The sequence below is a fragment of the Anopheles stephensi genome, chromosome 3, assembly GCF_013141755.1.
Source record: "Anopheles stephensi strain Indian chromosome 3, UCI_ANSTEP_V1.0, whole genome shotgun sequence".
Lineage (NCBI taxonomy): Eukaryota > Metazoa > Arthropoda > Insecta > Diptera > Culicidae > Anopheles > Anopheles stephensi.
Genome location: NC_050203.1, coordinates 71,070,085 through 71,091,984, shown reverse-complemented (window position 1 = coordinate 71,091,984; position 21,900 = coordinate 71,070,085). Strand labels below are relative to the sequence as shown.

At 50.3% G+C, this 21,900-nt stretch overlaps 2 protein-coding genes across 6 annotated transcripts; one reads left to right on the top strand and one right to left on the bottom strand.

Annotated features, from left to right (window-relative positions):
• The first annotated feature begins 208 nt into the window (after nucleotides 1-208).
• Nucleotides 209-16,319, top strand: LOC118512592. Of its 5 annotated transcripts, XM_036057233.1 has the most exons (9): nucleotides 209-697; nucleotides 4,154-4,411; nucleotides 9,044-9,384; nucleotides 9,634-13,718; nucleotides 13,800-14,170; nucleotides 14,230-15,242; nucleotides 15,309-15,506; nucleotides 15,585-15,728; nucleotides 15,807-15,986. In XM_036057233.1, exons 3-9 carry the CDS (start codon nucleotides 9,283-9,285, stop codon nucleotides 15,984-15,986), a joined length of 6,093 nt encoding a protein of 2,030 aa, XP_035913126.1. In that variant the 5' UTR covers nucleotides 209-697; nucleotides 4,154-4,411; nucleotides 9,044-9,282. The 5 variants fall into 5 exon arrangements, with proteins under 5 accessions (XP_035913126.1, XP_035913127.1, XP_035913128.1 ...); XM_036057234.1 differs by lacking the exon at nucleotides 4,154-4,411; XM_036057235.1 differs by lacking the exons at nucleotides 209-697; nucleotides 4,154-4,411 and adding an exon at nucleotides 3,424-3,826.
• Nucleotides 16,300-21,877, bottom strand: LOC118512594 (apoptotic chromatin condensation inducer in the nucleus). The gene is made up of 7 exons (XM_036057247.1): nucleotides 21,708-21,877; nucleotides 19,690-21,532; nucleotides 19,405-19,612; nucleotides 19,043-19,340; nucleotides 18,389-18,501; nucleotides 16,825-18,308; nucleotides 16,300-16,745 (listed from the first exon to the last, which is right to left on the bottom strand). The coding sequence occupies exons 2-6, from the start codon at nucleotides 21,528-21,530 to the stop codon at nucleotides 18,051-18,053; spliced, it is 2,718 nt and encodes a 905-aa protein (XP_035913140.1). The 5' UTR covers nucleotides 21,531-21,532; nucleotides 21,708-21,877; the 3' UTR covers nucleotides 16,300-16,745; nucleotides 16,825-18,050.
• Nucleotides 21,878-21,900: the final 23 nt, after the last annotated feature.

Below are 21,900 nucleotides of genomic sequence, written 5' to 3'. Positions count from 1 at the left end.
ATTCCAATGACAGACCTTATCTGTGGTGATTGGAGCGCTGTCTCCTACCTAGCATCCCAGGTCCGGCATCAATTCTGATCTTGATATCCAGCATATATTTAAATATTATTTTATCCTTTATTCTCTTGCTTTATTTGTTTTACCTTAATGTTAATTTTGATATGCAAAATTCAAAAAATCAATTTAATATTGAAGCTGTGTATCTCCAGTGTGCTTATTTTTCCCAACACCCAATGCTTTACCGCACAAAGGAACAATGCCACACTGCTACTCCCATTCCAGATCACAATCACCTAACCAGAGCCTCTCCCGTGCAATGCGGAACACGATCGCGGTCTGAAGGAAGGAGGTAGCTCGAACGAGGGGTGGTGAAAAACAAATAAAAAAAAAACAGCAAACCGCCGATCAAAACCGCGATTGCGATCGAACACACACACTTTCAGCGATGGTGGCGCTTGCCTTTATGATACGCACAGCCACACACAAGCATGCGCGCACTCTAAACCCAACGCAACGTCTCAAAGACCGGCAACCATTCACGGATCCGCTCGCTGTTAGTTTCTCTACAGCATCCAACGACGGAGGATCGCGTGCTCGCGGATCGTGCTCCACAAAAATCGGGAAATAGATCGCCGTCAGTAGTGTGTGCGCGCGAGCGCGTCTGTGTCCGTATGTCCGTCTGGCCGATCTCGACCCGGTAGGTGATAGTTCAAATCTGGAGGAAAGGTTTTTGGAAGTGCTTAGTCGTGAAATCCTCCGGTTTGCGATAGCAGGCGGGAGGGCCCCATTACTCAGCGCGCTGAAAGGTTGTGTCTCTCCCGCGATCGCTAAATTTATATTCTGGCTGCCATAGGCCGATTGGCATTCTTTTCGCAGCATTTGGCGTACACCGGCTTAACGAACTGTTTACAATTTGGCGACCTCCCGCAAAGATCTGGACAGTGGTGCGACTGACATGTGCGGTGGAAATTGAAAGTGGGGATGTAAACCCGGGGTGGGAGTGTGAGCAGAAATTCTAATGTAACGGAAAATTTGACTCGCGCGAAATTTTGGTAGTGCGGTGTGCAACGGGTTAACTCGACCCGTTTGGGTCGAGTGGGGTCCCCACTTCGGCTCGTCGCCAATGCGTAGAACAGGAAGGAAAATGTGCACCCCTTACTGATTGAACCTCAATCTCGACGAACGATCGTACGCGTTCCGCCATTTGACACCGATCGACACCGCGTGAAGCGCGCGTAATAAATGAACGTGTGCAATTGAGTGTACTTTGAATAGATCGAATCTCGTGTCTCAGTTACGGACAATTAGTGGTCCGCGTACCAACACACCGACAGCCGTGTTCTGTCTCGATCGGTGGAACTACCGCGTAGATGGAGGCACTGGTCGGACTTAAATAGGGCCCATTGAGAAGCTGTCGCCTGACAGACAACTAGAACGCAGCATGTGGTCTTTTGGAGATGGACCGTAACAACCATGTGGGATATAGACACTTTTCGCACACTTGTCTTGGCTGTTTGGAGAATATGTTGTTTATTTTTAACCCTCTATTTCGAAACGTACACCGGGAGCCCGAATTGCTCAATATTTCCAATACCGACACATGTGACATTTCGTTCGATCGGTTGCCACTTTTGTCGGACAGGAAAGATTAATTGAATGCGATTAATCATACGCATTACTGACGCGACACTCCATTCCCCCACCCGCCAGGAATTAGCAGAGTACGGCGTGGAAAGTCATGCGGGATTTCCCCCAAAATTGTTGAGTTTGGCAATGGCGACGCATGGTCTTTTACGATCGTGGCGCTCGATCATTTGTTTTTATTGTGCTACGCTGCCTTGAGATCGCGAAGGGGGCAAAAAAACAAACACACACACACACACACACACACACCCATTAAACAGACCATCTTCGCTTCGATGGTCCCTACGCTGCTCTTTATTGGCGGGAGGAACAATTTTTCCTTTGCTCTCGATCGTGCCATGTCGTACCGTTAATTGACCATCTGTCACAGTCATGGCGCAAGGTTCAGTGTTGCTTCAGGCATGGGAGGAAGATCGGGTGAAGTATCTTCATTGATTCTTTTCCATTACTGACCTCATCAACTGGTTCCGATTTGTGTAGCGCGTTGGATGGGCAGGCTTAGCCGTAATCTATCCATCTATCGTGCGAAAGAGTCTTAGAGTGCAATTTTAATACGTTGCGTTGCCAGGGGATGGAACGGACAGGGAGTCATGGGAAAATTGGGGGGACCACGCTGAGGATCCTATTTTTGTCTCAAACCATTTCTCCATCCGACCGGAATTTAAGATTCTTCTACACCCGGCAATTTGGCAGCACGAAACGGCAGCAATCCCGAATGTTACCGTCCCCATGTCAGCTGCTGATGGATGGGTTGGCGGCATGCATCCTGTGGTAAGGGACGGTCGGAAATGGATCACATTTTCTAGGAAAACTTAAGCTTCTTGCAACATTCTCACAGTGTGTGTGTGTGATGAAACTAAACTCGTCACGATCGCGATGGGACACGAAAGCATCACCGATCACAGGCATATAACGTCACAAGATGGCCATTATTTAACTCCTACACACGACTGAAGGGAATGAAGCCGTTGTTGCGATCGGTCTGAGACTACACGAAAGTTATGAAACCATTACCTTTATTGTTATTAATGGTGACCAATTTGCGAAATGACCGGCCGTGCGTCTCTCTGGTGCTGTGCACTGTGCAGCCCGTCATGCGGGACCGAGCGACGTCGACTGCATCGGGCGACTGGCCCCACGTCGATGATGTTATTAGTTGCTAAAGATGTTGTCAACGAACTCGAGACTGTTTTTTTTTGTGTGTTGTTCTGCAACATAAAGAGCTTCCCTTGAGATGGTGATCGAGAAAGAAGCACATCCCGCCGTTGTTTGATGACGTTATGCTCAGTAGCTACTCGACTGTGTCTTGATCGATGTTCTCTGTTGGTAATTTTTTCTTGGGGAGGTCTATATAGGAACAGCTCCATTTCTTGCACTCGCTAAACCTCCCCAAACCGGACACAATTTCAACAAACCTCCATGCGAATTTAATTCCGCTGACGATGGATTGCTGACTTTAAAGTTCGCCAGCGATCGCACCGATAAACATAACCTCAAACGCTACTGAGAAGGAACTGTAACTGCAAACCAGCAAAAAAAAAAATCTGCAAACACCCCAAAAACTGACGGCAAGCCAGCCGGCGGTTCACATAGGCCCCACGTTTTGGCTTGCCCACATTCAACACCCGCAAAGCACGTATATAAGTGGTTAGAGTCTTAGGTATTATTGCCTCGGGTAGTTTCCCAGTCCCAGTTTTGCGGCCGTTTTCTCGGCTTTTCACAGTTCGTGCTTGTCGGTTCGGTGTAGTATTTATAATTTTTCCTTCGCTTGCACGATGTGTCTCGCTGTCGAGGGCACGAGGGACTCGCCAGTAAGACGCTTCGCGCAACCGGCCTAGTCGCGATTCGACCACGCCGTCGGAATGGTCCTTACGGTCTCGGTCGTACCGGTTGTGTCGTCGCGCTTGAGTTTCGTGTGTAGCGTGCGTGTGTGTTTTAATTGCTCAAGAAACTCTTAGGACTATCCCTTCCCCGATCTTGCAACATTTGTTCGCCATTTTGTACTAATAAAGTGTACTAAGTAAAACGTGCTCGCAAAGTGCTAGTGGTTCGATATACTGCAAAAAAAATCCCCCCCAAGGTGAATACACTCTCAGTCCGTCCATCCGTAGCGAATTCTTCATCCCGGGATAAAAACCAGCACCGGATAGCTTGTATTTTCGTCCGCGTTGGCTTTGTGCAAGTGAGTGGCAATGGCAATATGTGCGTCAAAAGTGGCGTAAATTTCCCCCGTGTGTGTGTGTGTGTGTAAACCCAGTAGTTGCCCCCCGTTGCTTTCCGCCTGGGAGGGGAGGAAAAATCAACGCAACGGCTCGGCCGATGACAAAGTAAACGAAACATCTTCTCGTATGTGACGTGCGCCCGGTCCTGATCTTCGTAGCGGGTGTGTTGTGCTGTGCGGTGCAATAAACGGACGGATGGATTTTATTTCAATCTCTCTAAATGCTTCCGTCTTGTGACAATCGCAACGGTTGGAAGTGACAGTTTTTATACCTTACCTTCTTACTAGCCGCAGCATTTTCCGCCGCGATTCTTTGTTGATGTCTCGAGTGATTGGCGAACACATCCTTCTCTTGCGCAAGTGAGTGTTTATTTCTTGTCGGTCCGATCAAACAACAGCCGAACAACGCGATATGTGCGTGAGGATCAAATATCAACTATAGCTTGTAGTCGAGCGCCACACACCATGAACTATTTGCAAGCTTCGGTTCAAGATCACCGGTTTGAATCATCCGCAGTCGAAAGTGTCAAAGCCTACTACGTCTATGTAAGTGATATATAGCATCTTAGTCACCGCTAGTGGATCATACACGCGATCGTGAATGGTTGTTTTCAAAGTCACAGTACACTTCTTGTCACAGGCCACAACCGAAACCTGGCGCTGAGAAGTCGGTGCTGAACAATGCCGGCTTTGCTAATTCAACATGCCAGAATGCACGGGGAGAGGCGCAATCACGTCGATGGGCAAAAAATTATTTTTAAATGCATCGCCGGGCAGGCACGATCGTCAGGCTGCTTTGCTCGCTAACCGCAAATGTCTTGCTGCCTGATCGACTTTCACGGCTTCCGCCAACGGATTCCAGTGGCATGGTAATTTAAACGTCATTTATCCTGTACGCTGCTCTGGTACAAACCGACTGGTTCCCTTGCTCCACCAAAACGCACGCACCGGATGCAACCGGCACCGGCTTGTGGTGCATGTTTTTGCTGCATGCAATCCTTCTGCAGTGTGCGTTCGGTGCAATTTTCCAGCCGTGAAGAGCCGTGCTGGACGGGCCGGGCGTGATGACATCAAATTATATTAATATATTGAACGGAAACGGTAGCCCGTCACGCTCGGGTTTGAGTAATTGCTTGATGCTGCCGTCGTCTCCGGCGTGACTGAGACGACGGCGTGTAAATCATAGTTATAGTGTGTTTTGTGTGTGCGCACTCATGACGGGAAAGCAGCTGGGGATGTTTACTCTTCACGGCTATTAACCTCTTTCCCTAGGGTGGTAGGCTGATCTGCATGGGATTGTGGATTTGCGTAGGCTGGTCGTCTCAAGTATCGCAATGTTGTGTGCCTGAGTTTAGCAATTAGACGTGGTTATGTACACACACACATTTGCGGTTTTGGTTTTTTGGTTAACCGTTTACTTAGGGCCTTCCGGTCGGTACCGGTATGTCCTGAAGACATCTTATTCTCTTCGTGCCAAGGGAGTTCACTGGTCTGTGTCATTCACATGACGCGACCACACACCACTGAATCTATCATCCCAGCCGTTCTGGCAGACGCCATCAACGCCATCACTTCATCTAAGTTTGGACCTACCACGCCTCCTCTTTCCGTGTGGACGGCCTAACAGGGACTTTACGGGCTGGGTCGTCCGGTGTCATTCTCATGACGTGATTAACCCCCGGAGATTATTGTGCCTGGCAATTCGCTGCACGATGGTGAGATCTTAAAGCTCGTCATCGTAGCTCCTCCATTGTCCTTCCACACATACGGGGCTGGGAATCCTTTTGAGCATCTTCCTTTCAAACGCCACTAAGAAGGGGTTTAGGCAGAGTCCATGTCTCAGAGGCGTATGTGATTACTGGGACTGCAAATGTTCCAACACAGTTCCAGGTTCGTCCGTCACCACAGTCACTACTTTTGACCCCAGATAGGAGAAAGTTTTGGACGACTTCGAAGATGCGGTCACCTATCTGTACATCATCACTGCGTAAATCAGTGTTTGTTAGCAGGGCCGCATCATTTTGGTTTTCGCCTCGTTAATCTCCAGCCCGAGGTTTAGTGCCGCTCGCTCGCTTTGGTAAGCTTCTGCTACATAGGAGAGCCTCAAACCTATATCATCAGCGTAAGCCAGGATCTAGATTGAATTCTAGAAGATGGTCCCCAAAGATTCTACCTCTATGATGCTTTTAAACATTGAACTATTTACTATCATTAGGATTAGCAGGTTTTTCCCTGATGACGTCCCCAAGACATCCAGACACACTCAAGACACTCTGGTTCTGTTGCACTTTAGCTGCAACTATCATAAAATCTGATTCCTATCGCAACCTCCACACACACTCAAACCTCCCCAAAAAACTCAACTGCACTTCTAATACCAGGAAACGAATGTGAAACTGTCAACGCGAGGTGACCTCCCGGTCTTGCCAGCTCGCCTCCCACAGCACCCAAGGAATAGCTGGATGCGTTTAGTTTTATGGCGTTCACTTTTCATTTGGCTACGTAGCCACATTCCGTTCTAATGCATCCCAGCGACGATCGTGTGCCCGCTAAGGGGATGGTGTGATTTTAATTGCCACACAGAAGGGGACAGACGGCTAACAAGGTGCCGATGGAGTAGCCTCCTTGAGGAGGGAGAAGACACAAGTTCCCGGTTGATATTTCATCCCACACACACACACAGTTGAACTAGGTTCTAGTTCCATTCTCACGTCCTTGGAGGGTGTTTGTCGATGTCAGCTAATTTCAGCTAGGGCATGGAATATTCGAACGGAACCTCCCGTGGGGTGTATTGGTGTAATGATGGGATGAGTTAAGCGCATCTTTAAGGTAGGATAATTATTGGTTTTAACCAACAAACCATTACCGTAACTCAAGTGTGATCATCGTGTAGTTTCTCCTTCTCAATTGCGCCAGTTCCGGGTGTCGAAATGCAATTCTATTTCCCCCGGAGGTTCGTTAAAAATACATGCACCACAACCAACTGTTTGCCATCAACGGTTGGCCGCAAATTGAGAAATGCGCGATCGAACTATTTTACAATAATAGTTACCCTTGGAATGCATAAGCTGTGCAGGGTTGAAATGAAGCCACACAGCCAGACACACCAGCTGTAATTCATCCATTTGCACGCCGTCGGCAATGCTAAACACAATTCCCGGCGATCGGTTCCGATATAGGTTTGCTTCGAGTGTTTTCGGGATGCGTAAAGATCACTGTTTACATGTACTACGATGCACTAATCCAGGGGTCAGTAAGTAAATGGATTTCTGAAGTGTAGCTTCGAATTATGACGAGGTCGAAATGTCTATAAGCTGTAAGGGTTAAGGGTAGACTTTCTATTGAATCGACTATAACTGGATTGTCCGGTATGTTCTTGATCACTCCTCACTATAACCTACATATTGAAGAAGATTCAAGTGCCGCGAAGTCTTTCAATTTTGCCGCAAAACCTTGGTTGGTTAATTGGTACGCTTACAGAGGCTTCGAGTCATTAGACATCGGTCGTCGCTTCATATAAGCAAGAATACTGGTAGTCATACCAACTTCTCAAACCATGCCGTCTTGTCTGAGGTTTAGTTGTTTTATAAGTAGGACTGAGTCAGAAATCACTTCCTGGGGACTCACACTTTAAGGTGTTAAGCTCTGCTGTTAAAAACTTTGCGGACCATCTCTCTTCTTCCTTGGCACTACAACCTCGAGAGGTCTCGGCCTGCCATTTCTGGCTTTCTGTGATTTGGTTTTACCCGTAGCAAAGTAGTCAGCCCTGCGTACGGGGAGGCGGTCTGTGATGGGATTTAAACCCCGGTCCTGCCGCCCCGAAGACCGGCGCCGTTATCGCCTCGGCCACCAGACCGCCCCAACTTTGCCGACCACTGGACCACTAACACGGGCTGTCTGCTACTCCCTCTAACGTTCGAATAGTTTGCTTTCGCTTGAATGACATCAAATCATCATCAGCATCACGGGAAGCGGCATTCAAACATTGCTCGTGGCCTTCACCAGGTACGCTACACAGGCACCAGCATTCGTCAAGTATCGCGCGGAAAGCGTTTGTTTATGGAAAATTGCACTCAACCCGAACATTACGGTGGCCATTTTGTGTTTGTTTATCTGGTAAACTGATGGGGCCGGTTTTGCCCTTGCCCGCAAAGATTTGGCCGTTGAACAAATAAATTTCCATCGTTTTGCTACGTCGCCCGTACAAATCGGAAACCATTTATAAGCCGTAAAGTGTGATTGCGGTGTAAATTTATTGTGGAATGAAATTAAAGCGGAGAGAGAGCCGATTTTTCTTAAACCGCCGAAGCATTAACATATTTGTCACAGCAACTAGAATGTCTGCACGCAAACCGAACAAGCAACTTGCTTCTTTCTCCAAAGCAAAGCAAACGCCCCAACAACAAGTACGCCAGTTCTCGGATCTCCGGGAATGGGGGAAAAGATACGGAAAACAGCTAAAATCCCTGCATTTGGTAATTTATAATTAAACATTGTCGCCCGTTTGTCGTTGGTGCCGTCGTCGTCGGAGACGTCGTTAGTCCTTCGCGGCATCCGAATGCAATCGGTGTAGTTAGACGAAACCTCGACCTCGTCTGTCGGCGGTGTGGTGGAGATTTTTTCATTTCATTTTCTTCGTGTGCCTGCAACCAACCAACCAACCCAACTGCAGCCGGCAGAGTTTTTCCCATGGCCCGCACTGTGTCGCATGTTACCGGGTTTAAAGCATGTGTTTACGACGGCATTCGGTATGCGCCATCATTTTTACGCTTACCCGGATTCTCGCATGTGCTGACGTGCATCATCATGATCGCGATGATTCAGGATATGAAAGCTTAGGCCAAATACCGACCCGCGGTTCTGGAAGCGGGTTTTAAACGCTGGAAAACCGTTGCCCTCCACGTTCGGTTGGGTCATAAATCACTCGCAACGCGGCACTGTACGACGACCCTCGACGTGGATCGTTTGCGTTACAGTTTGATCGCTTTGTAAGTGGTGCAAATATTGCTGCGAAAGATCAGTTGTAAATTTAGCACACGTCGCCATAACCCACGAGAGATCATTCCCCCTCTCAGGGGTTACACCGGAGAGGTTGAGTTATTAGTCACAAATTTTCATCGTCACACAAGATGGCCCCATAAATTGATGCATTTTGTATGGTTCTCTTCCCGTGGCTAGAACTCGCTAAGGAACGTCTCGACGAGAGCTGATTGATGCGCCCCGGACCAGCAACCACCCCAAATTGACGTAATCGACCGTACCGTACCGCACCAGAATCCCATCACGGAAAGTCCGTGTCTCAAGAGGGCTGCCGGCGAGTGTGTGTGTGTGTGAGTGTGAGTGTGGTTTAATAGAATAATGCACCTCTTTGATTCGTCGAAGAGGACACCCGACAGAGTGACGGATTCGCGTGTAATATGAACCGCCAATCCGATGGTGGTGCCAAAGTGCTTGTGAACGCGTACGCCGGGACCAAGGCAGAAGCCGGACGGGTCAAGTTGAAGAAGTCGTCGGTGCAGGTAGGTCGAATTAGTACGAAGTGCATTACAAATCCGTTCAATTTACACTCATCATCGCTCCATGGAAATGGCGCCCTGGAGTCGTTCTATTTGTGTCGCCTCCCATCAGAGCTAACGAATCACAAAACTCCATAATGCGTTTTCTGTTCTGTGTTGGCAGTGATTTCCACCCGGCATAACAATCTGACACCGCCACACTTTATGTGACTTCCTTTTCTCGAATTTCACGTTCCGTTCTGTTATTTTTAGTCCAAAAATGTTCCTGACTCCCGCGGTTCGGCCCCGGCGGGAAGCAACGGTGCCGGCATCAGCAGCAGCTCTGCCACGACCACGACGTCCTCTACCGGTGGCGGCTTTCAGTCATTCTTCCGCTGGTTCCGACGGGATGAGTCACGGGTACTTGCACGCAGTGCCAGCGGTTCGGCCGTCACACCGGAACTGCACGATCGAAATGCGCGACGACAGCAGCTCGGTTCCCAGTCGGCTGCTGCCCCTAGCATAGGACGGACCTCCTCCCTGTCGGAAGAAAGTTCGGCACCGGGCGGAAGTGGTACGATCGCGAGTCGACGCACGATCGACAGTACGGGCAGCAAGAACTCCAACGGCACGACCACCGGCGACAGTGTTAGTCAGTCGGCCAGCAATGGTACGCACAGCTCCTCGCCGAGCCCTGGACCGGTGATTGATTGCAACAACCTTTCGAAGAGTTCGAGCTGTGACAGCATACTCAGCACAGCCACCAACGGGTTCGCCTTTGTGCCGCCGAACTGTTACGAGGCGGTGATCGCTAAGGGTAACCCGGACATTCGGCGCACGATACAGCCGGGACCGTACACGGATAGCTATAAGAGACGCTGCTCGGAGCGGGATCGTGCACGGGAGCTTGATCGTAAGTACGAGCTGACGTTGCGCAAGAAGTATCGATTGTTTGCAAGTCTCCGGGAGAGTCCGGTGAGAGATCAGCGGGACGCAACACTCACCCGGGACAATCAGCGCACGGTGTATGCGGATCTTAGTTTGCCAGCCGCGAGTGGAACGAAGACAAGCGCATCTAGCGCCGTCGAGAGCGGGGCTGATCGGCAGGAGTCAGGTGCAGCCGATCGACGACATCGACGAACGGTTAGTGATAGCTCCAAGGATCGTCGTGCCGGTGCGTACGTGCACGTCAAGGGTAAGAGACGAGCTCCACCACCACCACCCCTGTCCCTGGATCGATCCGATACGGGATCCTCATCGACGAGCACCCTTACACGCTCGTGCACACCCAACTATCGAACACTATCCCCCGGATCGACACTATCGTCCCGCAAGAAACGACCTGCACCAGCGCCTCCGGTATCACCAACGACTCCAACACTCAACGAAGCATCGTCCAGCACAAGCCTGCTGGAGGACCGAGAGATCAAAGCCATCATCGAGGGAAGGCCATTGTCACTGTTAACTAAAGAGGCAGCTGCCGACCCAGAACCGACGCTCATCATGCCGCTACCGCTCATAAGACCGCTCTCCCCACTGCCCAACATCGCGGAAGAACGTGCCCCTCCCGGTGGGCTGACGGAAGAGCAGAAGCAACAGCTTATCGATAACATCCGCAAGGTGCAGTCGCAAGTCGCAGCAGCTGCACCGAAAGCTCCAGACACACCGCCGACACCGACGAACGCGGACGATCCTTGCGATGTGATGAAGATGGAGGAGCAGTTTAACCGAGCGAACGGAACACGCTCCCCAATCCACGACTATCTTTACGCGGAAGCGATGGCAAGTGCGAAATCGAGCGGTGGACAACCGGCACAACAACAGCTCCAACCACCAACATCGCCAATCTCCCCGAGACCCTGGTACAAACGGCCAATATCCGGCATCCGGCAGCAGGAAAGTTCGCTCCCGTTCAAGCGAGACATTATTCTGAAAACGATCGACAAACGGAAAGCTGGCAATGGGAAGCACGGCAAGGATGGCGGTGATGATCTTCCCGAGGTGGGATATTGTAGAAACTCGATGTTGCATCAGGAGCAGGGTTCCGGTACGCACTCCAACAGTACCGGTAGCCCCTCGTCTTCGCTTTCCAGTGGCGTTGGGAAGTTTAATCTGTTTGCCAAGATTACGGAAAAGTCGGACGATACGAAGAGGCGGGAGCGCGATGCGGAGAAGCGACATTCGGCCATCGGAATACCTAGCATCAGTGAGCTTGATCGAGAGGCAGCCGAAATCGTTCACAACGAGTACCGGTGCAATGGTGCGGATAAAACGCAGTCCTCGGAAGGACAACAAACGGGCGATAAGCAGAAATCCACCAAGGAACTGATATCAAAGTTCGAAGCGACAAGCGTTCCGGTGGCAGGAAAGGTCACGGTGAGCAGTTCGTTCGTTGCGAGGCGGGACTATTTCGGGCTGGACACTACACCTACTGTGCCTCCCGTGTCGGCAACAAACACGTCCACCAACCAATCGGTTGCAGGTGTTACTGCTTCGACTAGTGAGAAACCCATCCCATCGCAACCTACAACGAATGGTCCCGAAAGTCAGACACAATGCTCATCCTCAAATGGGCTGGCGAAAACGGGCAGCGATAAGAATTTGCTTGGCTTGTGGACGTGCCCTTACTGCACGCTGGAAAACCCTAACTGGCGCATCATTTGCGAGGCGTGCGAGCGTATCAAACCGTACGACAGTAAGCTCAGCATTCTCGAGGAACCTCCGCTGAGACCGAACCATCCGTTGAAGCGCCCCATTCCCGATGCCAAAAAGCTGCTACAACCAGCTCAAACGCCACCGCCCGCGGTTCAAAATGGCGACGATGTGGATAGGAAAACGGAGCGAGTTTTGAAGTACTTTATGCCAAAGCCACTAGCAGCACCGGCCACCAATGGGACGCTGCTGGTAGGAGGCAACGGTGACGATCGGGCATCGCTGGTGCAGCGAAAACCGAGCTACGGACAATCGAAACCACTCGCGTCGCCCAAGATGGGTGTCAAGAGTCTGATGAATCGTACCACGCATCAAGATGGCCACCAAGGCGCACTGTACCGTAACTTTAATGCCATTCCCGAGAGTTACCACAACGGTGCCGGTGATGGTGGTAGTAGCAATAAGTTTGACGATCAGAAGCTGAAAGAAAGCAACTGCGTTAGCAATGGACCGATGACCACTGCTCCGCTAGCTTCACCAGAACCTACGACGGAAAAGGAAGACACAGTGTATGGGGTGTTGGGTAAGCCCTACGCTCCGAAGGATCGAGTTAATATTGAAGAGATACGTAACGCACGCATTGCACGATTCGGGGCAATTGTTGAGCAGGAACTGGCCGAACCGGCCCCCGTGGTAAAGGAAACCATTTCGACCAAAACCAAAGAGCAGCAAGATCAGGAAGCGCTCGAGAAGGAAAAGGAACGGTTGCGCGAGATGATCCGAGCGATGAACGCCAAAGCCCTGGCAGAGAAGTATCCCGTGGTGCAGAAGCCACCGCCGAGTAATGGCGGGAACAGTAGCAGCCTGAAGCGAGATTCACCGTTGGTGCAACGGAAAAATGGACTTACATCTGGCATTCCCATCAGCACCAAGAGCCTGAGCCCTGTTCCGCCGAGGAAAATGGGAAGTCCTCTACTGGCACGTAAATCTCCAGCACCTTTCATACCTCCGGAGGACAGCGTGCGGAGGGAATCGACTCCAGTGGACATAGGTCCGGTCGCATCGCCCAACACGGGAGCTATCAGGAAGACATCGTTCCCGAGACGTGATGTTGGTGATGCAAAGCTCCCATCCGCCAGTGAGAGCAAGATCATCAATCAGGACAGTCTGCGAGGAACGATTCCGGAGACGGTTCTGGAGATTAACCATCAGCCTCCGACCACCGGATCTACGCTTGTGCTCACGAACGACGTACAGGGAATGCATTACGAACCGATGGATGAGCAACAGTTTGTGCGGGCTGCTGGCAGTGGACAGCGCCCAAACCCCGATACGAGTTCAATTCCGCGTCCTTCCGGGGTTCCACTATCGCCCAGACTGCAGGATCGCCATCGAAAGACGCTGCTGGAAAAGCAGCAGCAGCACGACGAGAAGCTGAAGCAACTTTCCGTCCAGCTCCGATCGCAGCAGGGTGTCGATCGATTCCGGAACACGCTGCTGTACGCACCGAACAACATTAGCCGCACCGGTACGCTGGCGCTAAACAAACTGCTGCGCAATCTGGAGCAAGCCATAGGCGAGGGAGCGCACGATCGGGCAGCAGAGTTGGCGATGGATCTTGCCAAGATGAAGGTGTCGCTGTCGGTTACGAGACAGAGTCCTACACGGCCCAGCTCTACCACTTCCGGAAGTTTGACTGACATAAGGTAGTAACGAGTGATCCCCTAATCTGGTTTAAGTCTTTCATCACTAAACTGCTATTATTCTCTCCCTCTCTCTCTCCTTAGTCTTAATGTTTACATCGACGATAAGGTATCACACAAGGGACCAATCCGTATGACGTTGGCAGGATTCGCGACACTTGCCCAGCTAAAGGCTAAGCTTTGCACCGAGTACCAGATACCGGTGGCCGTGCAACGCTGGCGTTGTGATGATCAACCGCTGGAAGATGACGCTCGGACACTGTACGATTACGGCATACAGACGAGCGATCGTACGCTGTCCGTGTTCATTGTGCAGCCACCTGTGCCGGCTAGGGAACACAAGCCACCACTGCTGAAGCAACAAAACTTCAGCAGTGCCGAGATAAAGCTTCTGGCCGTTTCCTCCGAATCGGATGGTGAGCATTCAGACACGCAGAACGATGATACCGTTCTTGGTAAGTTCCCTTCAGTAGTAGTATTTGTGGCTCTCTCGACTAAAAAAATGGTTTTCCAGGAGCAACAGCCCTACCAACACCATCACCAAGAGGATCGATTACAAAGCCAAACAGTGAAGCTACTGTGAAGGAAACACCCACCAACAGTGAGACTGCTGGATGGGCCTGTCCAGTCTGCACACTGATTAACCCACTCGATCGACCCGGATGTGCGGCCTGTTCCGAGGCACGACCCACGCGCTACAAATCTCACTCGCCAGTCGAGCAGATTACGGTCACACCGGAAGATTTAACACGCTACCTGGACCAGCAACCACCGCTAGCACCGGGCCGTAAGACGAAAGAACCGACGGTACACGTGCAGCTAAGAAACCCACCGCTCGAAACACGCAACGATCTGAACCGGATCTCGTCCAATCGGAAGTCCTCGGATATATTTAACATTCTGCACGAAGAACACAAAACGATCGCTGCCGGCAAACATCCGGCAACAATGCTAACACCACCCCAACAACCTACACCTGCCCCCGTTCCAAAGCCACGCACCAGTGATCTGCTACGACCGGATCACATCCAGGTGCCGGAGCAGAACCGTATCGTGATGACAGCGCTGGCCACGCACCGGAGTCCCAACATTACCCGCAGCCAGTACCGGGGTGTGGACAACTTTAATCCCAACTCGAGCGGTATGGTGAAACCGGAACGGCCCATCATAACGACGGCCAGTCCCATCGTGCGGGCGGTGCTGCTGAAAAGCTCGTCCGGCGACAAAGCACCCGCAGTGCGGTTCGGTCGCAACGGGCTTGCGCTGCCGGACGATGGCACGGAAGTGACGCCCAATCACTACACGGAGCTAGTCAATCTCGACAATGCGGATCTGATTGCGAACATTGAGCCGTTCGAGTGTCCGATCTGTTTCGGTGCGTTCCAACCGTACGAGGGTATCGTGCTGCGCGATTGTCTGCATTCGTTCTGCAAACAGTGTCTGATCAGCACGATCCAGTACAGCGAGGACGCCGCAATACGTTGCCCGTACAGTGACGCCGTGTACAGCTGTGAAAGTGTTATACAGGTAAGGAGGCAGTGGCAGGTTCAAGCTAACGTTCCGTTTTAACCTCGTGCAAACAACATATTACAGCAACGCGAAATAAAGGCTCTTGTCAGCAAGGAACTGTACGAGGCACATCTGGCGAAATCGATCCAGCAGGCCGAGAGCACCATCGACAACACGTTCCACTGCCGGACGCCGAACTGTCGCGGTTGGTGCATCTACGAGGATAATGTGAACCAGTTCAAGTGTCCCGTCTGCAGGATCGTTAACTGTCTGACGTGTCGGGTAGGTCACCGTAACTTTCGAACCAAAATTCCCCCTTCTCAACAAGGTGCCATATTACCCACACACACACACACGCAGGTTATACATGATGGGCTCGATTGTAAGCAGTACCAGGACCGCATGAACAGTGACTGTGATACTAACTTAGAAGCGCGACGCACCAAAGCAATGCTGCAGGAGATGATCGAGAAAGGGGAAGCACTTAACTGCCCAACCTGTCAGGTGAGAAGGATATGTGGGCTTTCCTACCCATTAACAGTCTTTCCCTGTTAACCGTTATTGGCACTTTCAAATTTTCAGGTGATAGTTATGAAGAAATGGGGCTGCGATTGGCTCAAGTGCTCCATGTGCAAGACGGAAATCTGCTGGGTAACGCGTGGCCATCGGTGGGGACCGGCCGGCAAAGGTGATACGACCGGTGGCTGTCGGTGCGGCATCAACGGAATCAAGTGCCATCCAAAGTGCAACTACTGCCATTGAGCTCAGGAGAAGCTTACAACACTACTAGCGCAAGCGGAACCTGTGTGTCCTAGTAGAAAGAGAGAGAGAGAGAGCAAGAGAGAGAACTGGAACCAAATGTATTTTTTAAAACCGATGCAAACACTTAAAACTTGGCAAACGAACCTGTTAAGCGTAGATTCAAAGATGGAAAAGGGCCGAATGGAAACATTTATCGTAGAAAGATCGTTCGCCGAGATGAAAATCCGACATTCGGAGTGTGTGTGTGCCGGTCTTCTCACACAAGCGAGGCAGCGTAATTGTTCTTTCAACGTGAGCAATAGAAGAAATAAAATTTCTTGATAGTAAAACGTGTATTTCATCATGCAATTTTTGCGTGTGTGTGTGTGTTTTTTTTACAGTTCAAATTCTTTCCCGGAAAAGGACACACATACACACTTAGAATGGCATGCGCCCAGTGGTGCAACGTTTTGCCATATCATCGAGCTAAAGGATAATGTCCGGCCGGGGTCTTTTTCCCGGGGTTTAGCGGGGTCGTGTGGTGCCCACAACCAGTGACGGTGATGCCCTAAGACGACAGCAATTTGTAGTTGTTGACGGGGGGGAAACAATAAATTTCTTTGGATTCACACTCGATGTGTCGTACACGCTCATCAAGGCGATCAGGAAATCTTTACTGATGTACTTCCGAAACTGAAGTGAATATGTAGACACCCGATGCAGAGCATGCCTAGCAGAAGCCTGACGGATGGATGGATCCCTTTTGATACAACGACGTCTCTGATGGAGGAAAATAGAACAATGAAAAGTGAGTATCGTAGTGTCGATCAGTAAGAAACCGTTTACTGCCGCAATTTACCACATTAATCCACACGCTCGTGACGAAGCTGGAGACGGGGCACACCCGGGGCGATGTGTCGGATGTCGATGAAAAATGAGGGTGGGGTGAGGGGGCAAATTTGGTCGAATTGACCCTGCTGCCTTCGTGAACAAAACACGTTTACCGGTACCACCCTTTGTGGCGGCCTTTGTATCTCTAAAACATTGTGGAGCATTTGGAGCGGTCAACAGTATCATAGAGCGATCCTAGGATGAGTCATTAGTCAAAACCGTTAACATTCCTGTGTTACGGGGCCGTGGAACCTATCTTTTAAATTCCCTTTTTGCTAGGGTTTGTTTCTTTTTTCGTGGTGATTTGGTTTTGTTGTGTTAGAAGATAGAGTAAATCACCGGAGCCACCGGATCGCTCGCTGGGACATTTGCTCCCGGTCGAAATATTACGAAATATGACAAAAAGGGTTTAGAATTCAATTTGTTGCTACATCTCATCTAGCGACCTTCCCTAACGTGTAACGGTTCAGGTGAAGAAAAGGGAGGAGAAGGTGCAAGAGAGAACGCAGGCGGATCGATGAATGAATGGAATAATCTCTGCTTTGCTGATGCCCTCTGTTGTAAGTCTGCGTCAACTGTACTACAAACTAATAGGCTATTATTAATTAATACAATAAACAGTATTGTTTACGGTGCAGGGTCAATGTAACAGGAGCATTGAACTGAACACGTGAGTCGGATCGGATAGGAAAGAGAGATCATCTATCCGTACAGTAGTCCTTTTGTAGTTCCACTGATGATTATTAGCCATATTTTCAAAATAAGGGAAGAAACTTCCCACACACTCATACACACGTACACACGTACACACACACACTGATGTGGATGCAAATAAGAGGCAGAAAACATAAAGGTATAGTGCTTATCTGCTACTCGCTGCTTTCCTTCTTGTGTGCATCGGCCAATGTTTCTTGATCGGCCTTTTTTATACTCGCGAAGCCTTTAGAATGAAAAGGCCTTTTCGCCACGACTATGGTTACCTCCTTACATACTGACTTATACAAAACCAAATCCCTTTTTCGAAATTGCATTTCCGCCTTTGTTCTTCCTCTTCTCCTCCCCACTGTTTCGCTTCTAATTTTTTTGTTGTTGTTGTGTGTGTGTGTGTGTTAGGCGCTCGTGTAAGCCGGCAGGGATAATGGTTTTGATGTTTAAAAAATGAGAAGAAGAAGAAGGCTAAATTGTAAAATGTGCTTATCTGTGCCTGCGCCGGCTACCACTGCCACCATCGTCACCACGGCTGCGTTCCCGGGAGCGCGACCGGCGGCGATCACGGTCACGTTCGCGATCACGCTCACGATCCCGTTCGCGTTCACGCTCCCGTTCCCGGTCGCGCCGTTCCCGTTCGCGCTTCCGTTCGCGCTCGCGCTCTTCCTCCTGCTTGCGCTGTTCCTCTAGACGGCGCTGGTGTTCGGCCATATTCTTACGCCGTTGCTCTTCCTTTACAGCGATCTGTTTTCAAATGGAAAATGGAAAAAAAAAACGATATTAGTACATTTTCATTGATATAAATGTTTCGATGGCAGGCTTACCTGTTCAGTGGTGAGCGGCAACCAGTATATGCATGGCGTGGTTTTCGTTTTTCTGAACAAATCATCTAGCAGCCTTATCGGAGGTTCGTTTTCCTTCTTTTTGAATTTTCGCGCTGCAAAAAAAGTGTTTATTTTGAGTGAAAGGCATTAATATTCGTGCGGTTTGTGTCTAGGGTAAGTTTGAAATATTTCACGATTGGTGAGAGTCTCAGCTTTCGGCCTATCTACGCAGTAGTGGATTAACAAATTGAGCCAGAATGAGTGAATGACTTAAATCTTACGAACGAATCAAATGATTTAAATCATCACGAAGAGTTATTTCAACCCACTTGTGATTTAATTCTCCGTGACGACTCACGCACTGCGTTCTAACTCACTCATGAGTTAAATAACTCATTGGTGATTTAACTCTCCATGTCGACTCACTACTTTCTAACTCACTCAATACGTTTTCACTCACTATGTATTTTTCACTCGTGAATTACATATCGGGTTGAGTGAGATAATACGAGGTAAGTGAGTTTAAACGTAGTGAGTGAGTGGCTAGCCGGCACGGAGAGTATTACCTATTTACCTAATTTTACTTATTAATGATTCTGGTTGGCATGATGTAGGGTTGCAATAAAATAAAGCACGCTTAAAGATCGCTCTTACCTGGTGACACACTGGTACTGCGTCTTCTTTCCCGTCCAAATTCACGTTCCGTTGATCGTTTCCGTTCCAAGCTTCGATCTCCTGGCGCTCCATCGGGTCGGTTTCCTCGTCCATCACGCTGTCCTTCCTCCGTCTCCCGTCCACGCTCCCGATCCCGCCCTGTCCGGTCCGCCGCCATCTTGTCCTTGTCAGCCAATCCAGCACCCTCACGCTCCCGCGCTGCTCCTCCTCTGCCATCCCGTTCCGGATCAAAGGCATCCTTCTTGCCAAGATCCCATTCACGTACACGACGCACAGTCTGTGGATGACCAGGGTACAAGTTATTTCAAACGTTCTGCTTCGTGAAGGGAAGCCTCGCTTACCTCCTCCTTTTTCACAGCATCGCGCGACCATCCGAACTCTTTGCCTTCCTTCGTGCCTTCCATAGTGGCGCGAAGAGCACCATCCTCAAGCGTCGAAAGAATGGCCTTATCCATCGCTTCCTCGCTACCGAAATCCACTACCAAACACTTGGGATTCGAAACGGGCCAACGGATGCCGTGAAGTGCGTGTCTTGTTTCTGTCGCTTCACTGTTTTTTTAAAGATAAAAAAAGGGTGTAATAGAACACGTTCGCAACAAACAAACGACGCAGCACGAGACACTTACTCTTCCGTTTCGTACTTGACGTAGCATTTCGATTTGATTTTATCGATCCAGAACCCGTTCTCCATGATTTTGCCGGTACGCGCCAGCAAACCCTTCAGCTGCAGCACAGTGAACGGTCGGACCAGGTTCGTAATGTATAATATATTGCTCGTAAGATGCTTGGCGGGGCTCGGCGGTCGTACGACCGGTGCCGTCGTTCCGACCGTACTTCCATCGTCGCTTACGATGCTAATCTTGCGGGACAACGCTATCTTGTCAGCTACCACCGGCTTCTGTTTCGCCGGCACCACCGCCGTTGAATCACCATTCGTGTCGCCGTCGGCTCCTTCGATTGCGATGTTTTCCTTTTCTGCTGATTTCGATACACGGCGTCGCTGGGGCAATGGTTGCTGTGGCTGTGTGGACGATTCGTTCGATTCGCGAAGCTTGCGCTTGGTACGATCCTTCTCATTCTCATCCGCACTAGCCGCTTCATCTGCACCTTCCGGTTCCGACGAGGATTCCAGTTTAACATCAGCCAGCGGGACGGGCTTCACGTCGGAAATAATATTTTTCAACGAATCCGTCGATATGGTAATGACGGCCGGTTTGCTGTCGCCGCTCTTTGACGAAAGCCAACGACGTTTGCGCTGAAGCGGTCGTATGCGTGGTGCTTCCTTCACAGGGCTGCCCTCCTTGGCGTTCGATTCCGACGCGCCCGGATCGGTGTCTTTTATTTCACCCGCTTCCAACTCTTCCTCGTTTTGTTCATCCTTGGTCGAGGCGGGTGGTGATGAACCGTCACCCTCGGTCGGATCCGGCTGTGCTGTAGCTGAGTCTTTCTTTGAGCGATCGTCCGGTTCGACAGCATCATCGCACTGTGGTTTATCGCTTGAATCAGCATCCTTCACTTCCTCATCTGTGCCGGACGCGGCACCGTCTACATCCATAGATTCTTCCGCCGGTGCATCGCGTTCCTGTGGCGTGTGGCGATCATTTCTTTTTGCCGCTCCCGGATCCTCCTTATCCTCTTCATCCTCCCTTTGCTCTTCTTCTGGTCCACTTTCGTTGGATTCGCTTTCTTGCCTTGTTCGAGAACGACTGTTAACGACTGCTTTGCTATCATCGCGAGCATCTTCCGGTTCATTTACAGTGTGCCTGTCGTTGCCTTTATCTGTTTCCTCATCGACCTTTTCCTCTTCATCTCCATTTGTATGACTTACCTTTTCTACGGTGGTTTCTTCTGTTGCTTTCGGTGCTGGTGCCGAATCCTCGCGCGGTGCAGGTGAACTTTCGTTCCGTTCCTCGTGCTCTGTTTCGTCGCCACGTACCGTTTCGCTTCCGTCTTGTTCGTCCTGAACGACGTTTTGTTCGTTCACCGTGTCGGACGATTGCAGCTCTTCGGCAGTCTCCTCCGGAATCGGTTCCATCACCTCTTCCGCCGTCGCGGTGTCAACTGCATCAGGCTGCTCGACCTGTTCCACCTTACTTTCTGCTCCATTTTCCTCTACTCCGGGCACATCCGGCTGGGGGGGTAGCTCTTCCTGCGTTTCCTTCTCCCGGCGACTGTTGCGCCGGGTGCGGGACGGTGGCGGTGTATCGTCCGTTTTGCGCCGTGACGGTGTACTCCTGCCGCGGGCTCCACGACCTCTCGCACCCCCCTTACGGCTGGTGGTTTCCTCCTCCGAGCTACTGTTTTTCTCCTCATCCTGCGCACTAGCAGTAGCGCCGTACTCCCGTTCATCTGTGTCCGGTTCCGGTTCGGGCGATTTCGACGGTGAACGCCGGACACGGCCTCGCGTGGAACGACGCGGGGTCGATTTTTCCGGCGTACTTACACTGCCGCTTGCTTTACGACGCATTACTGAAAGAAAATAGCACAGGTTTTATGACGCGCTTGAAACACTGGCACCAGGTAGTGCTGTTGTTGATGGGACTGTGCTGCTTGCGGGAGAGCGAAAAAAAAGCATCACCGGCAGCCATAGTGAAGTGTTTGGGACGGGTGAAAAATACGAACGCCAAGCGATATACCCACTTACAGAGTTGTTTTAGATGCTGCGTTTACTTCAGGAATGTTACTTTTACCGATACAGAAGGGCAGGATTGGTAATTATTAGCCTTTTTGTTTCAATATCAATCGAAATTCGATGCCGCACTCCGAAGCTGAATTCTTTTTTCTATTTCGCGTCCAACAGTTTTGACAGCTGTCAGATGGGTTAGAAACGTGAGCAG

Excerpts from the sequence above, each read along its gene's own strand:
- LOC118512592 (XM_036057236.1), top strand. The coding sequence starts at position 9,283 with ATGAACCGCCAATCCGATGGTGGTGCCAAAGTGCTTGTGAACGCGTAC. Across the intron at positions 14,171-14,229 it reads GAACGATGATACCGTTCTTG|GAGCAACAGCCCTACCAACA; the intron begins GTAAGTTCCCTT and ends ATGGTTTTCCAG. Across the intron at positions 15,243-15,308 it reads GCTGTGAAAGTGTTATACAG|CAACGCGAAATAAAGGCTCT; the intron begins GTAAGGAGGCAG and ends AACATATTACAG.
- LOC118512594 (XM_036057247.1), bottom strand. The coding sequence starts at position 21,530 with ATGCGTCGTAAAGCAAGCGGCAGTGTAAGTACGCCGGAAAAATCGACC. Across the intron at positions 19,613-19,689 it reads GTCAAGTACGAAACGGAAGA|TGAAGCGACAGAAACAAGAC; the intron begins GTAAGTGTCTCG and ends TTAAAAAAACAG. Across the intron at positions 18,309-18,388 it reads TGCCGCTCACCACTGAACAG|ATCGCTGTAAAGGAAGAGCA; the intron begins GTAAGCCTGCCA and ends ATTTGAAAACAG.